The sequence below is a fragment of the Leptodactylus fuscus genome, chromosome 2, assembly GCF_031893055.1.
Source record: "Leptodactylus fuscus isolate aLepFus1 chromosome 2, aLepFus1.hap2, whole genome shotgun sequence".
NCBI lineage: Eukaryota > Metazoa > Chordata > Amphibia > Anura > Leptodactylidae > Leptodactylus > Leptodactylus fuscus.
In genome coordinates, this window is record NC_134266.1 from 248,994,282 (window position 1) to 249,012,145 (window position 17,864).

The window sequence follows — 17,864 nt, forward strand, 5'->3', positions numbered from 1 at the left end:
CTTTAGAAGATCGTCTAAACCGTTGACAAATGGACACAGCAAAACAGAGTGTGAAAACAGCCTAAAGGAGCGAGATCACCATCAGAAAGTCTGCACTAATACCAGAGAGCCAGGAAAAGATTTTGTTGTCTTAGGCTGGGTTCACACGGGGTTTGTTGGTGAACTCGGCCTAAGACCTGACTGAGTTGAAGGAGCAGCATCCGTACCTGATAGGGGTAGTTGTACCAGCATTGTCGTGTATCCCAAAACCAAGGCGCCTGCAGAGGTAAAAGAATTAAAGAAATCAGAAAAACAAATTATCTTCATGTGCAAATGGACAAAAGTACAAAACCAATTCCTGTGTGTAAAAGGAGCATTTATTCCGAGACTACTCTGCTAATATACATGAAAAGGGGAGGCTTCTTTTAAAGGGAGCCTACCATCCACCCTCAAGCGGATTCTGTAACATTACCATATTACAGACCACATTACATAAACAATACGCCTTTGTTATGTTATGCAATGTAGATTTGTAGAAAAATAACTGAGGTCTTATGCAAATTAGCCAGTTGGTGCACTGGGGGCGGGGCTTCAGCTCCCTGGAGCACTGCTTTTGATACTCGCCTACAAACTTCTGCCTGTGCTACCCTGTGCAGTGAGGATTGATCCTCCCACTGCTATCACCTCCCACTTGACTATTAAGAGCAGCGCTTCAGAGAGCTCAAGTCCCTCCTTCAGTGCACCAACAGCAAAGTTGGTTTTCTACAAGTTTACAAAAATGCCATCTATAATAAAGATATGCTGTGTATCACTGCAATGTGCTCTGTAACAGTGGCGGCAATTGGATTGGCTTGGGAAGGTGGTGGATTTGCGTTAAAGTGAAATGGACCTAAAAATCATCTCTGGAAATTTGACCCGAGTTGCCACAGATTTCATAATGGAAGCCAACACTTACATTTTATTATTTAAAAGACATGTTCTCGTATACGCTTACCCCTATTCACAGGATAGGTGTCTGATCACTGGGATCCCACCACTGGGACGGACCCCTGCCTATGACCACAACAATGACTCTCAACCCCCTTGTATAAATGCATTGCACATGTGTGATCAGAGCTCCATTTACTTCTATGGAATCAACAGATGTATCAGAGAACAAAGTTATCAGTCCTATAGAAGAAAAATGGAGCGGTGGTCAGACATTCACATAGGGGGCTTATCATTCCCTCTGTTGTGCATCCTAATGGTGAGACCCCAGCAATGAAATACTTAGCTCTTATTCTGTGCATAGGGGATACAGCCACCAAAAAATAAGCTGAATCACAAAGTGCCTGGGTGCAGGAACCTGTGTGGAAAGTGTCAAACACATTAATATTGTCCCATGTGCCCACTTGTGGATGTAAGGCCGGGTTCACACAGGGTTTTTTGGTCCAGGTTCCGGTTGCGATTGGGAGGAGGATTGGTTCAGGTTCCGGCCTAGTTGGGAGGAGGAAATGTCTTCAGGCAGATTCGCGAGGCGAATCAGACTGAAGAATGAACAGGTCTGTTCTTTTTTTCCGGGAGCCGGAACAAATGGCTCCTGGAAAAAAAGAACTGACCGGCTCCCATTGATTTCAATGCGAGCCGTCTTTTTGGTCAGGATTTTGACGCGGACACGGCCTCAAAATCCTGACCAAAATACCCCGTATGAACTCAGCGTAAAGAGTTAACAGCCGGTGTTGTGCCCACACCACACTGGGCTGAATATACCGCTAATGTTTAATTAGCAGACAGGAAGCATCTGCACTTTGAACTTGGCAAGTGTAAGAGCACAGAAAAAAAAATACCGCATATTGCTTCCAGTTAGAAGGGCTATTCTGCCAGGCAAAGGATTACACATTGTTTAGCTTATTCTATCAAACCAAGCGAAAAGTTGCCAATTTCCATTCTCTGTCAAAACACGGTCTTCATTTCTGAAAACAGTGAGACTATCACAAAGCGGGTGTCAGCCGACGCATTCTGAAAGTATGTTTCTGGAGTTTGGCAGCCATCTTCTGCCTGTTTATTGTACAATCCCTGTTCTCGGAGCTGGGTCATGATTGATGTGCGTGCATTTACTTACCGTCCACAGAAACCATACTCCGTAAGAAAAGATATACAGGTAAAATAGAAACCTCCACCTGGAAAGAAAAAGAAGGCCATTTTGTTAAACGTACACAAGCAAAACTCAAGTAAGAAAACGCACCAGAGAATTTGCACACAAGGATAAAGCGACGCCAATAGTCTCCATGCCTACTAGTCTCTTATTCCTTATAAACAGTGACTGTGTACAAGGCTTAGTACTTGTGACATTTGCATTGACTTAGTCTGGGTATAGCCAAGGATTGAGACGGTTCGTTCATTACATAACCTAATGAACCTTTTGTTACTCAGTAAGAAAGAAAATAGGGCTGGTCATGGCAACACCTTAATCTTATAACGTGTCTGCCACACCTGGCACTTCTGCAGTGTCAGAGGCCAAAAATAATACAATTACCCAAAAAGAAAATAAAAATGAAGAAACATATGGGAGAAGGGAAGGAAGGGGGCGGCGTTATGGGTCCCAGAAATCCCATGGTTCTTCTCTAGCTATTTTAGAGTTAGTGTTTAGAATGGAGCGGCGGTCAACCACAAGGGCCGCCACGGTTTTCAACTCTATGAGACAGCCCAGCCCTGTACCAAGTTTCTTTTCAGTAGTCGCACAGAAATGAATGACGTGAAGGCACTCCTGCTCTATTCATTCAAAAAGGAGTAAGGCCGGGGCCCCACTGGCTGGAAACACCGCGGTAAAAATCGTGGCGTTTTACAGTACTTGCAAAGTGGATGGGATTCATGAGAATCCCACGCCCACTTTGCGGGAAAAAAAAAAAAAATCAAAGCGCGGACACGCTGTGATTTCCAAAACCGTTGCCGTTTTGAAAATTGCAGCATGTCAATTATATCTATGGAAACGCCGGCGGCTTTCCCATAGATATAATTGAACAGAAAGTTCACTGAGTTTTCCTCCGCTGACTTTCTGATACAAAGTGCTGGGGGAAGAGCCGCGATGGTTCACGCCGCGGTTGATCCCGCAGCCCTTTAGCGTGGCAGTTGCAGCCCGTGGGGCCTTAGCCTAAAACTAACCTCCCATTCTAAAGATCAGTGGCGGTCCCAGTGAATGGGACCTCGAGCTCTTTAATAGGGTTATTCCTTCTATTTCCCTCAGCGTTTCCAAGAAATTTTTTGGTGCCAGATAGGCTAAGTCGACTCAAATCTAGTGAGGGAATATCAGTCATTCTAACTAGACTCTTTGTCAAGTGGGTGGTGTCAGACAGGAGAAGCCAAGGGGGCGTGACTCAGAACTCTTATACTGAGTCACACTCTGATTGGAGCTCAGAGTCACACCCCCTTGGCTGCTCCTGTCTGACACCACCCACTTGCCAAAAAGTCTAGTTAGAATATCAGTCATTGAATCTAACTACACAGATCACTTAGGAATGGTGGGGGTGCTAAGAGAAAAATTCCAACTGCGCTGGAATCTGAGGAGCAGCGCCTATTGAAGGATACAATAGGAATTGGTGAAAGCTTAAATTTTGGGAAAACCACCTTTAACAGAAGCCATGACATCAGAGTGAAAATCATCAATGGTTTATGTATGGATTTTAACACTTACATGCTCTCTGAAAATTTTGTGACTAAGCTTGGCTTATCCTGATTCCGCCTCTGTCTGAACCACCTCTGAATTTTTCGTGCGTCCCAGTCCAGCTGTTTCGATAGACCCTCCAGGTGTTTCCCATCAGGACACTGGGGAATATAGAAGAGCAGCATTAGAACAGGTTCTATATACACCGCATATAATGCATGCAGTAAAGATTTTACAAGCAGAGTGTTATTCAATATTCAATGCCAATGTAGTCTTATGTACAGTGTAAGCAGAGGTCACCTAAGAGGAGTATGCCCTACTACCCATAGACGAGAAGGAAATGGACCTTACAAAACATTACAAACCTAACAGATCAGTCAAGACGCCTGTACAAAGAGGAAGGCATGAAATAATACTGAGGTAGTCAGAGACACGCCTCCACCTCGTCATTGGCTTAGGCTGCTGCTCTGTCCCTCCCACTGCAGCTCTGCCTTCTGCGATTGGCTGCTGTATATAAAGACAGGTCTATTACAGGCTCACAGGGATATTATAGGGACATTGGTGAACAAGTACAGTACATAATACTATAGACTACCAGTGAGAATAAGATTATTATCCAGCAAACCCCGCACATATACAGTGCATTAGTAATGGGGAGCCTGATGGGTCACTAGTACAATGCACTGATAAGGAGTGGTTGGTTCCTGTAATCCATATACACTGGGCAGTAGGATAGAAAAACATGAAGACATTTACAATGAAACCTGCTGAGAGACCCCAGGAAGGTGCGACTATGTAGTTCATGTGGTTTCCTTCCTGGATGTGCTTCTTGTTCAGTTCACACATCACATCACCTAACGTAATCTATCCCTTCCTGTGCTGGAGAGGGGGGGGGGTCCAGGTTAGGCCCAGTTCACATCTGCATTCGGGGACTCTGATTCCCTCTCCATATGAAAAATGTAGGGAGAAAAATCTTGCAAGCAGCACTTTTCTCTCCGCCATTTTTGTGCAGAAACAAAGCGGACCCCATTATAGTCTATGGGGTCCATGGGTTTCCTAGGGTAACTGCTTTATTTTTATGCGGATTAGGTTTCCGTTGGGGGGAGGGTCTCCAAGCAGACCTCCCCCAAATGGAAACCCATGTGCAGGCAGATGCGAATCAAGTCTGACATGGTTGGCGGCAACACAACAATTAAAAGAGTTTGCAGACTAAAAATAAGGATAGGTAACTAGCACCAATTTAGCCAGAATGGACCAAGTTGTCAGTTTGGGATTACAAACCCTGGACAAGAAGGACCCGCGCTGGTAGGTTAGGTGAAAGAACGACTTTTATTGAAACAACACACTACGCGTTTCGGGCATACACTCTGCCCTTCCTCAGGTGCAATAGTTCCACACAACCTTTGAAGGTGAGCCTATACTGTCACTTCACCAAAATATTAATCACACAGATCTACACTACGGTCTGCTTGGTGTCTTTTTTTTCTTTTTTTTAGCACCAATTTAGGGAAGGGAGAGATCCAACCCTGAACACCCCTACTGATCCGATGTTGCCGGCTGCTGCTATACAGAGAATGGAGACGGAAGCAGACAGCTCAGTTCTCTGTGTAGTGGCCAGACCAGGTACTGCAAATCAGTTCTCATTCACTTAAATGGAAGCAAAGCTGCAATGACCCTGTTCAACCATGTCAAGTGAACCTCGAACACCACACAATAAATATGTTATTTTAGGTGTTTTTTGCCTTCTCTATGACAGTCATTATTATCTCCACAATGACAGCATATGGTGTACTCATGCTGGCCGACCGCACCTGTGCGTATTCTGCTCCTGGGTCCCCCGAATTGTTCCAGGGATCTCTACAAGTGTAATAGGATGAGGGTTGTCCTAATGGACAGACATTAGGATCACATCTAAAATATAGCGGACGTTATTAAAAAAAACATTAGAAAACCTACTATAAACTGCAAACCTGATCAGACCATTTTCTATTTATGACATTAATTGTGGGACAGCCCTTTAATTATTCCTGAAATAGGATCAATCACATCCCGCTAGGATCATATAACATAGTCCTATTCAGGGGACGACAAAGCCACAAGGTTTTATCAGATGTATGACAATGAGCACATCTGCCTATGAATATGACACCGACTTCTCCAAGTATATGGCAGTAACAGGCCGTGTGCATGTGTTTGCTCAGTCCTCGGGCCTTATATATAGAAGGAAATGAATAAACAAGACATGAATGCAGATGAGCTGGATAATTCTGTTTAGAGAAAAGCTTTCTGTCCTCACCTAAACACAAACTATACACCCACAGGCACCGCAATGACTAAGAGGGGTCAGTAATGTTCCTGTGGCCAAGCACTTTAGATCATGGTTAGCGAATGTTCATTCACGCCACAGGTGTTCCTTTCTCCATCCATATACACATGCATACCTGACCCAGCACCGGCAACTATTACTTAGGATGCTCCCCCATACCCATATAGGTTTGGCTCAGCCAAGTGTGCATGTGCTCTCAATAGGGATATGGGAATAACCCACTGACTGCAGCCTGAAAATAAGGTACTAGCAATTGATGTGGTACCTCCTTTTCCCTAACATCTGACACGGGGGGAGATTTGGGAGAAGGATCACCCCATACACATACGATAGTACGCCTCATACTGCAGTAGGTTCACTAATGTGAACAGCCATCTTCAGTCTGTAAATCCCAATGAAATTAAAAGGTTTTTTTGCAACAAATATCTAATATAATGTCTTAGTCTGAGTTCACACGGGGTATTTTGGTTAGGATGGAGGCCTCAAAATCCTGACCAAAAAGACGGTTCCCACTGAAATCAAATGGGAGCCGGTTTTTTTTTCTTTTTTTTTTTTTTTTTTTTTTTTTTACAGGAACTGTTTGTTCCGGCTCCCGGTAAAAATTATGGTCATGCTCATTCTTCAGGACGAGTCACCTCACAACATCCGCCTGGAGACACTCCCTCCCATTCATTTGGGCCTAATCTGGAGCGGAGTGCACAACTGGATGTCGATGCATTGCAGTAGGGAGCCGTATTTTGGACCAGAACCTGAGGCAGCCACTGCCTCAGGTTCCGGATCAAAAAACCCCGTGTGAACCCGGTCTTATGTAGTAAAGACTGTCATGTACAATTTTGCTCATATGGGAAACACAATGGGTTCTGGATCAGTAGTATAGTGAATGCACTACACTATTTTATCTGCAAAAAACGAGACCTGAAGAAATGTAAACATCCTAAACATGGAGGAATAGACTCAGAGCCGCTAAACAGGGCTCAGGGCCGGAAATTTGGCCTATGTGTAGACTGGACTTTCTGGACAGTATTCCCCCGTATGCACGAGATCCTGAAAGCATGCTGCCACTTCTTTTTAAGCGTCCAGCCCAGTGTTAGAAGTTAGGTGGGGAGAAATCTTCTAACAACCCCTTTTCACATGATATTAAGTACAGGACAAGGTGCAAAGCATGGCGATAAATTTTATGACTAGACAGAACAGAGTCAGAGGTCTTATCTATCCGTTTGTCATTTTACTCCTAAGAGCCAATGTGTCACACAAAACATGGTGATCGAGGAAAGTGAACTCTGAACTACGGACCATATACTAATCCTGCGCTACGCAGGTATCCAACGTGAACAGGTGCGGCCCGAGTCATCCTATAGCCAACCCTTTGTTCCCTAAAACAGCAGCAGCTGCTTGAGGGGTCCGGCCGCAGATTATTTTTCTACTCCCATTGCAATAAACATGAATGGTTTTTTTAAAGCAGTCATGAATGTTTATTTGCGCGAGGTTAAAAAACACAGGATCATCTGATCAGCTCCGGCTTTGGTCACATACATGAGACTGTGTTTGGCTGACAACCAGCGTTCCTATGAACATGTGCTCCATCTGTCTCGGAGATACCTGATCTAATCAGCTTAGGACAAAAAAGATCACACCCATGAGACACTGCTAAAAAGAACAGGTTTGGTCCACATTTGTCCAATGCAGAGATTCCCAATAGGAACCTGCTGAAAACTGGCACCACAACCCCCTAATTCCTGGGGTAAGGGGATGGGTTTTATAATCCGTGGCCAATGCTACATATTGGTTGAGATATAGTTACAGCTTTGCAAAGCATCTTGAAGCAGGATGAAATCACTCTGCCATCCCTATTATAAAGAGAGTAGTATTATATAATGTGGCAGAAAATCCCTTGGGTCATTGCCTCACTTGACACCAGTCCTAGGTTTCAGGTTTGGGTTACGAGTAGAGATGAGCGAACACTAAAATGTTCGAGGTTCGAAATTCGATTCGAACAGCCGCTCAATGTTCGTGTGTTCGAACAGGTTTCGAACCCCATTATAGTCTATGGGGAACAGATACTCGTTAAGGGGGAAACCCAAATCCGTGTCTGGAGGGTCACCAAGTCCACTATGACACCCCAGGAAATGATGCCAACACCTCTGGAATGACACTGGGACAGCAGGGGAAGCATGCCTGGGGGCATCTAACACACCAAAGACCCTCTATTACCCCAACATCACTGCCTAACAACTACACACTTTCCACATTCAAAAAAACCTCTATCAAAGTGGGAAAATACCTGGAAACCTTCTTTACTCCCCAAATGGATGGACACAAACCCCAATTTAAGCTCAACAAACAGTAACAACCACCCCTTTAAATCACGTTCCCCATGACAACCACAAATGGAATAGGCAATGGGAATTCCAAAAGCCCTCACCCTTAACTGTCATTTTGAGTGTGTGTGTGTGTGTGTGTGTGTGTGTGTGTGTGTGTGTGTGTGTGTGTGTGTGTGTGTGTGTGTGTGTGATGTGGTAAGACCTTCCAAAATTCACTTTTCTAGCCCTTAACATGAGCCCTTCCAAACAAAGTTACATGACCTTAAGCTGAGCTACCAGCAGAGATTGAGGCCCTTGGCATGAGTAGAGCCTTGCACCAGCAGTGTTTTTGGCACTTAGGGTGAGTTGAGCCTTGTACCAGCGTGTGTCCCTTAACATCAGGCGGGCCCTAAGTTCTGCGCTTTGCACAAAAGTTCCACATTAACTAGGCTGAATGGTACAAAGATTAGTAGGCCCGAGAACCAGGAACAGGTCTTGCAATGGCTGTCGGATAACGCTTAAAGCACATTGTCCACCAGCCAGGCAGCCTCTACCTCCTATTACCCAACAGTCTTGTCCTCCTTCCACCCAAAATTCCCAATCTTCCCAGAACAATAACCCCAACTGTCCCTGCTCCCCAGAGCTGTTCTCCCTTCCTTTGACTGTACCGCAACCTGCCCCTCCATTTCGCGATTCCACGGACCTAACAGACGAGTATCTGTGTCCAGATGCTCAAACACTAGAGTCTCCTCCATTCCATCTCCGGTCGATTTGGTGGCGGATGACCAGCAACCCACCCTCATCGACGACGATGAGACGCAGTTGCTGTCAGGGCAGCCAGTTGACATGCGCATTGTGCAGGAGGAGGAGGCGAGACAGGAGTTGGAAGAGGAGGTGGTGGACGACGAGGACACCGACCCCACCTGGACAAGGCAGATGTCAAGCTGGGAAAGTAGTGTGGATGTTGAGGCAGGTGCAGCACCAAAAAGGGTAGCTAGAGGCAGAGACATGTCCAGAGGCAGAGGTCAGCTGCTTTGCCGAAGCCAGGCCAGACCCGGAATGTCCGAAGATGTTCCCTTTTGTACCCAGCCCAGAAAAACTCCCCCATCGAGGGCACGTTTCTTGAAGGTGTAGAGTTTTTTCAAGGAATGCGCCGAGGACAGATATAGTGTCGTCTACACAATTTGCCTCTCGAAATCGAGTAGGGGCCCTGAGAAGAGCAACCTGTCCACCACTTCAATGCACCGTCATTTGGAATCCAAGCAATGGAATCAGTGGCAGGCAGCAACGGCAGGACAAACGTCGCCCGCCGTTCACTTGACCACCGACACTTGGACAAGCGCCTGTGGTCAGGGATGCTGCAGTGCTTATCTTTAATGACAGGCAGGGTGAATGTGGTGGAGTCTGTTCCCCGGGTGCAAACTGGGGTGGCCTATCTCCTCTCCCAGGCCAAAATTCATGGCAGGAGTAGACTGAAGCCCTACGACGCTGCAACCTCCACCACAGCTACTAGCGGCAAACGCTAAAACACTGGTGTGGGGAGACGTCAGCAGGCGGTGCTGAAGCTCATCAGCTTGGGGGACAGACAGCACAGTGCCTCCGAGGTCAGGGATGCCATCCTGGCTGAGATGGCATTTTTTTTTCCCTGCTACACCTGGGGCCTGGCATTTTTACGCCTGTGATAATGGCTGGAACCTGGTAGCGGCTCTGGAGCTTGCCAGCCTCCAACACGTTCCATGTTTGGCCCACGTCTAACCTAGTGGTGCAAAGTTTTTTAAAAACATACCCAAATGTACCGAAGCTACTGTTGAAAATGCGGCGCTTGTGCGCCCACTTTTGCAAGTGCACAGGAGTCGCTGCTAGCCTAAAAACACTCTAGCAAGGCCTACATCTGTCCAAACACAGGCTGTTGTCCGTCATTCACACACGCTGAAACCCTACAATACCATATCTTGAGCAGGGTGTGTGAGCTGCACAGACCTTTGATGGAGTTCCATCTACAAAACCCAAGGGTTCCTCAAAGTCAGCAACCAAAGTTTCTGCACCATGAGTTTCCAGGGGTGGCAGAGTTATGGCTAGGGGAAGAGGCATGGATAGGGATGATGTCTAGGGGCAAAAGCAGTGTGGATGTGGAGGCAAGCTAAGCAGGAAAAACTGGGGGTACAAGCTAAGGCATGGACTGGGGTGATGTCTAGGGGCAAAAGCAGTGTGGATGTGGAGGCAAGCTAAGCAGGAAAAACTGGGGGTACAAGCTAAGGCATGGACTGGGGTGATGTCTAGGGGCAAAAGCAGTGTGGATGTGGAGGCAAGCTAAGCAGGAAAAACTGGGGGTACAAGCTAAGGCATGGACTGGGGTGATGTCTAGGGGCAAAAGCAGTGTGGATGTGGAGGCAAGCAAAGCAGGGAAAATGGTGGCTAGAGGCAAAGGGATGTCCATAGGCAGCAAGGGCAAAGATGCAAAACTCTCCCGTTTCAAGAATTTTCCTGACTTGTTTCCCCACAAAACATTCCTGGGAGGAGGGCTGAAACACCACCCTCCTCCTCCTCCGCTGTTAGATTGACCCCAGCTACGAGCTGAAAACGCTGCAACACTGGTGTGGGGAGACGTCAGCAGGCTGGGCTGAAGCTCATCAGCTTGGGAGACGGACAGCACACTGCCTCTGAGGTCAGGGATGCCATCCTGGATGAGATGGCAATTTGTTTATCCCCGCTGCCCCTGGGGCCAGGTTTTTTAGCTTGTTGGAGGGCTCTGGAGCTTGCCAGCCTCCAACACGTTCCATGCCTGGCCCACATGTTCAATGTAGTGGTGCAATGATTTTTAAAAACATACCCCAAATTAGCTGAGCTAAGGGTGAAAGTGCGGCACTTGGACACCCACTTTCCCAAGTCTACAGTACCTGGAGCTAGCCGCAATACACTCCAGCAAGGCCTACATCTGCCTGAAGCACCTACTGTTGTGCGAGGTCACCACACGCTCTAACCCTAGATACCGTATGTTCAGCAGGGTGTGTGAGCAGCAGAGACCTTTGATGGAGTACCAGCTACAAAACCCAAGGGTTCCTCAGAGTCAGCTCCCTCACTTTCTGCACCATGAGTTTCCATGGGTGGCAGACTTATGGCTAGAGGCACAGGCATGGATAGGGGTGATGTGTAGGGGCAAAAGCAGTGTGGATGTGGAGGCAAGCTAAGCAGCAAAAACTGGGGGTACAAGCAGCCGGTGACATCATCACTGACAAGCACAGCTGTCTGTCAGCTGACAGGCTGACTTTCACCAAAATGAACAGACAATGGATAGACTCATCATATACATGTCAGTTACATGACAAATTTAGTGCAATTTGCAAGTCCAAGATGGTTTGGAGATCTGCGGAGAGGAATCTCACCACCTCTTGCGGGTGCCATCATTTGGAAGGCAAGCCCTGGGCTCAGTGGGTGAGAGCAAGCGCAGGATAATCGTCGTTTGGCCTGGCGGCCACTGCCTCTTCCACTGTTGACAGGGCTGGCGCTGCAGTCCAGACCAGGAGCCAGGACACCTCCACATCTGCCTCTGACACTTTGGGGAGTTCACCCTTATCTTCACCTTTTCCTGCCATTTCTCCTTTTGCCCGCGCCATCATGCGCCTCTTCCCAGCAACTCCCCATCTCCCAAGCCTTTCATTTCATGCTAAAGTACAGCGCAACCCACCCACATGCCCAAGGCTTCAACGGCCTCGTCTCAAGAAATCTGGCCCAGGAGATGTTGGAATCCCGGCTGGGGGACACTCTGCCCTTTTTGGGCAGAGTGTCTACTGCGCCACCGCACTGTGCCGTCCACACCAGCACTTTCCCCCAAACATGAGGCGGTCCTTAAATTCAGCGCTTAGCCCTAAAGTTCCATGTGACCAGTTACGAATGGACAAGTGCATGCGGACAGGGACGCTAACTTTCAATTTGGGCACAGTGGTTGAATGTAGTTGAGGCGTGGACCGGGTCGCAAAATGTGGTGGCCTGACTTGTCTCCCCACACAACATTCCTGGGAGGAGGGCTGAAACACCACCCTCCTCCGCTGTTAAATTGACCCCAGCTACGAGCTGGAAACGCTGCAACACTGGTGTGGGGAGACGTCAGCGGGCCGTGCTGAAGCTCATCAGCTTGGGGGCCAGACAGCACACTGCCTACAAAGTGAGTCATGCCATCCTCGATGAGACGGCAATGTGGTTTTTGCCACTGCACCTGGGCCCAGGCATGTTGTCATGTGTGATAATGGCCGTAACCTGGGATTGGCTCTGTAGCTTGGCAGCCTGCAACATATTCCATGCCTGGGCCACGTTTTTAACTCATTGCTGCTAATCATTTTAAAAAGGTACCCCAATGTTCCTGAGCTACTGGTGAAAGTGTGGCGCTTGTGCGGATAGTTTTTAAAGTGTATAGTTGCCGCTGCTAGCCTCTATGCACTCCTACAACGCCTGTACCTGCTGGAACAACGGCTGTTGTGCGACGTCTCCACACTGCTGGCACTAAACATATCATGTGTTGAGCAGAGTGTGTGAGCAGCACAGACCTTTGATGTAGTTCCAACTCCAAAACCCTCGGGTTCGTCAAAGTCAACTCCCTCAGTTGCTCAACCATGAGTGGCCATGGGTGGCAGACTTATGTGAAATCCCATCCCATCCATTGCACTGGACACGAAACATTAGCATGCGCTCAGCACAACTTCGGATATGGCAGATGCGTTAAGCAGGGTGCAGGGTACAACACAGACCAGGCCCGAGCACCAGGAACAGGTGTTAGAAATACTGCAGCATCTGCCATTTCCTTCCAATTTTGGGGTTTTGGACCCGCCACCGACTTGTCTGGACCTAAGTGGGGATCATGAGACACAGTTGCCATCAGGGCAAGCTGTGGTCATGTGCGGTTTGCAGTAAGGGGCCAGTGCGCAATTGGAAGAGGAGTTGGTGGATGACGAGGCCACCGACCCCACATGGACAGGGGTGATGTCTAGGGGCTAAAGCAGTGTAGATGTAGAGGGAAGCTAAATCAACAAAAAACCTGGGTAGAAGCAAAGGCATAAACTGGGGTGATGTTTAGGGGTGAAAGCAGAGTAGATGTGGAGGGAAGCTAAGCAGCAAAAACAGTGGGTAGAAGCAAAGGCATGCAAAACTCTACCCTGTTGGAAGACTTATTCCTAGGTCTGGAACACGTTAATGGCCCCCCTGGACAAATTACTGCCACTCAGGGGCCTAGTGTCACCAGGAGGGACAAGTATAGGCGCATGTTGTGGGAATACCTGGCCGACACCAGCTCTGTCCTCTCCGATCCCTCTGTGCTCTACAGCCTAAACTTATTTTCTCATCTTTTTTTCTGAACTGCACATCTCTTGCCTGCTTCCTTTGGGATCTTAGAAATGGTGGTCCACTTCCACAGATGGTAACTTCAATAGACAGTGTAACGGGAGTAGCTGAGGGATCGCTGTCTTAACCACTTTTTGGCACAAAATTAACTTCCAAAGCCAAATATGGTGCAAGTATATGATGCAAGGACACCTACACACCTATCTCTGACACATTGGGGAGTTCACCCTCATGCGCCCTTTTGGCCTGCACCATCATGCGCCTCTTCCCAGCCACTCCACATTTCCCAAGCTTTTCATTGCAGGCAGAAGTACAATACAACCCACCCCCATGCCCAAGCCTGTAACAGCCTCATCGATAAACTGCTGGCCCTGGAGATGTTGGTGTTTGTTTATGCTTCTGGAGACCCAGGCCTTCCGTCAGCAGATGGCAGCTGGGGCACCTCCCTATGCTGGGCCTAGCCGTTACTACTTCTCTTGGTGTGCTGTCTCTGCCTTGCGCCTGCATGTGTCCCATAACATCAGTCGGGCCCAGAGCTCTGCGCTTTGCTGCAAGGTCCACTTGACCACCGACACATGGACAAGCGCCTGTGGTCAGGGATGCTGCAGTGCTTATCTTTAATGACAGGCAGGGTGAATGTGGTGGAGTCTGTTCCCCGGGTGCAAACTGGGGTGGCCTATCTCCTCTCCCAGGCCAAAATTCATGGCAGGAGTAGACTGAAACCCTACGAAGCTGCAACCTCCACCCCAGCTACTAGCGGAAAACACTGTAACACTGGCATGGGGAGATGTCAGCAGGCCGTGCTGAAACTGATCAGCTTGGGGGACAGACAGCACAGTGCCTCCGAGGTCAGGGATGCCATCCTGGCTGAGATGGCATTTTTTTTTCCCTGCTACACCTGGGGCCTGGCATTTTTGCGCCTGTGATAATGGCTGGAACCTGGTAGCAGATCTGGAGCTTGCCAGACTCAAACACGGTCCACGCATGGCCCACGTTTTCCAACTTGTTGGTGCCATGTTTCTTTGAAACCTACACCATTGTGCCTGATATACAGGTCAAAGTGGGGCCATTTTCGTAAGTGAGAACTAGCCTCTGCTAGGCAGAAAACATTCAGAGCACACTCCTCTCATCTTCGCACCGTTGGCTGGCGGAGGAAGACGAGGGGGTTGGAGTGGCATCTGATGTCCCTATCCCACACGAGGCTAGAGGGTGCACTTCAGTGCATCCCATTGCTTCACCACAAATGGTGTGAAGGGGAGTGGAAAATGGAGGAAATGGAGAGTGACCCTTACAGTTGGGGCCAGCAAAGGCATGCCAAGTAACACACTGGCACACATGGCTGACTTCATCTTGGGTTGCTTTTCAACACATATTTCACATCATGAAGAACAAATAATACTGGATTTTTTCAAGCCTCGAACCCCGGTCTAGGTCTAATGTCTGTTCCTTTCTTATATTAGGGGAGAGGGAAAAAAATTACTTCAGTGATACGTTTAGCGTACATAGACTGACTATTAATGTGTATCCCACTTAGTGTTGTTAGGGTTACACACCGTCACAACCTGGCTAAAGCTTCTATAGCTGTTAATAAAGTCAACATAACTTTACGGTATCCAAAAAGACAGCTGGTACCGACAGAGAGCAAGACAAATGTCACCCAAAGCTGTGAGCTCTGAACACCCACAGTGACTTTGGCGTCATCATCATTATAAGGGAGCGGGTGGTAATAAATAACTTGGCAGTGCCTAAAACCCAAAAAGCTTATACAACTATATTTACATTAAGATACACAAATGAAACTTTTCAGTAGCATGTCATGAGACAAGCTGATAAGCTCTTCCTTTGTGCAGTGCTATTTGAAAGTTAAACGCTGCCTTTATTTTAATTCTGGAGAAGGTGCAGACATTAGATTTAGAACATGTTGTCTTCATTGTCCAAATCCTCTATATAGGTAACGTGTTTTTCGGGCCGAGCTGTCTGGGAACGAGCTGGTGCAGCACTGACAACCTGGGTGAATATGGCAAGAGCCTGAGATGTAGGGTGAATGAATCCCCAAATTATTTGTGGAATTCCCAGTGAGACAATGGCACTGTATACCAGTAGCAAAAATTGTGGGTGCACGTAACCCCCATATATTCTTTGAATTCCCAGTCAGACAATGGCACTGTATACCAGTAGTAAAAATTGTGGGTGCACATAACCCCAATATATTCTTTGAATTCCCAGTCAGACAATGGAACTGTATAGCAGTAGCAAAAATTGTGGGTGCACGTAACCCCCATATATTCTTTGAATTCCCAGTCAGACAATGGCACTGTATACCAGTATTAAAAATTGTGGGTGCACATAACCCCCATATATTCTTTGAATTCCCAGTCAGACAATGGCACTGTATACCAGTATTAAAAATTGTGGGTGCACATAACCCCCATATATTCTTTGAATTCCCAGTCAGACAATGGCACTGTATACCAGTAGTAAAAATTGTGGGTGCACATAACCCCCATATATTCTTTGAATTCCCAGTCAGACAATGGCACTGTATACCAGTATTAAAAATTGTGGGTGCACATAACCCCAATATATTCTTTGAATTCCCAGTCAGACAATGGCACTGTATACTAGTATTAAAAATTGTGGGTGCACATAACCCCCATATATTCTTTGAATTCCCAGTCAGACAATGGCACTGTATACCAGTATTAAAAATTGTGGGTGCACATAACCCCCATATATTCTTTGAATTCCCAGTCAGACAATGGCACTGTATAACAGTAGTAAAAATTGTGGGTGCACATAACCCCAATATATTCTTTGAATTCCCAGTCAGACAATGGAACTGTATAGCAGTAGCAAAAATTGTGGGTGCACGTAACCCCCATATATTCTTTGAATTCCCAGTCAGACAATGGCACTATATACCAGTAGTAAAAATTGTGGGTGCACATAACCCCAATATATTCTTTGAATTCCCAGTCAGACAATGGCACTGTATACCAGTATTAAAAATTGTGGGTGCACATAACCCCCATATATTCTTTGAATTCCCAGTCAGACAATGGCACTGTATACCAGTATTAAAAATTGTGGGTGCACATAACCCCCATATATTCTTTGAATTCCCAGTGAGACAATGGCACTGTATAGCAGTAGCAAAAATTGTGGGTGCACGTCACCCCAATATATTCTTTGAATTCCCAGTCAGACAATGGCACTATATACCAGTAGCAAAAATTGTGGGTGTATATAGCCCCAATTCTATTGCTAGGGGACTTGCAGGGTATTTCTGAGGTGAAGGTGGGGGGGCACACCGTTGGAACGGGGATTTGGGGTGTATATATGGGGTATACGGGAATACACTGTCAGTGTGTTCCATTCAGGATCCTGGGAAAGCTGGGTTGCGGCGATTGAGCCCGTCAGTGCCACGTTACACTGACAAGCTTCTCCCTGGAATTGAAGTTATATGTAAGCCCAATATATTCTTTGAATTCCCAGTGAGACAATGGCACTATATGGCAGTAGCAAAAATAGTGGGTGTATATAGCCCCAATCCTATTGCTAGGGGACTTGCAGGGTATTTCTGGGGTGAAGGTGGGGGGGCACACCGTTGGAACGGGTATCGGGGGTATATATCGGGTATACGGGAATACACTGACAGTGTATTCCATTCAGGATCCTGGGAAAGCTGGGTTGCGGCGATTGAGCCCGTCAGTGCCACGTTACACTGACAAGCTTCTCCCTGGAATTTAGCTCTTATAAGAGCTGTTGGTTGTCTTCTCCTTCCTATCCTAGCCTGTCCCTGCCTACCCAGAATCTAAGCCCTAGCTAGCTGGACGGAAACCTCCGTCCCCGGTGAATTGCAAGCTCAGAATGACGCGAACCTGGGCGGCGCTGTTCTTTTAAATTAGAGGTCACATGTTTTCGGCAGCCAATGGGTTTTGCCTACTTTTTTCAACGTCACCGGTGTCGTAGTTCCTGTCCCACCTACCCTGCGCTGTTATTGGAGCAAAAAAGGCGCCAGGGAAGGTGGGAGGGGAATCGAGTAATGGCGCACTTTACCACGCGGTGTTCGATTCGATTCGAACATGCCGAACAGCCTAATATCCGATCGAACATGAGTTCGATAGAACACTGTTCGCTCATCTCTAGTTACGAGTACTTTATAAAGCACGGTGGATCAACACAAGTATGCATCTATCCTTGCGGACCATGTTCACCCCTACATGCAAATTGATTTTCCTCAGACTGATGGCATCTATCAGCAGGACAATGCGACGTGTCATAAAGC

General features: G+C 47.2%; 1 protein-coding gene across 2 annotated transcripts in view; it reads right to left on the reverse strand.

The window, feature by feature from the left end:
* The window catches only part of CERS5 (ceramide synthase 5), a 53,303-nt gene that overhangs the window by 17,011 nt on the left and 18,428 nt on the right, over positions 1 to 17,864 (reverse strand). For both annotated transcript variants that reach the window (XM_075266012.1, XM_075266013.1), the window contains exons 3-5: positions 3,650 to 3,780; positions 2,081 to 2,138; positions 207 to 257 (exon numbers count right to left, since the gene is read on the reverse strand). In XM_075266012.1, coding sequence (XP_075122113.1) covers positions 207 to 257; positions 2,081 to 2,138; positions 3,650 to 3,780 — 240 coding nt within the window. The remainder of the gene's footprint in view (positions 1 to 206; positions 258 to 2,080; positions 2,139 to 3,649; positions 3,781 to 17,864) is intronic.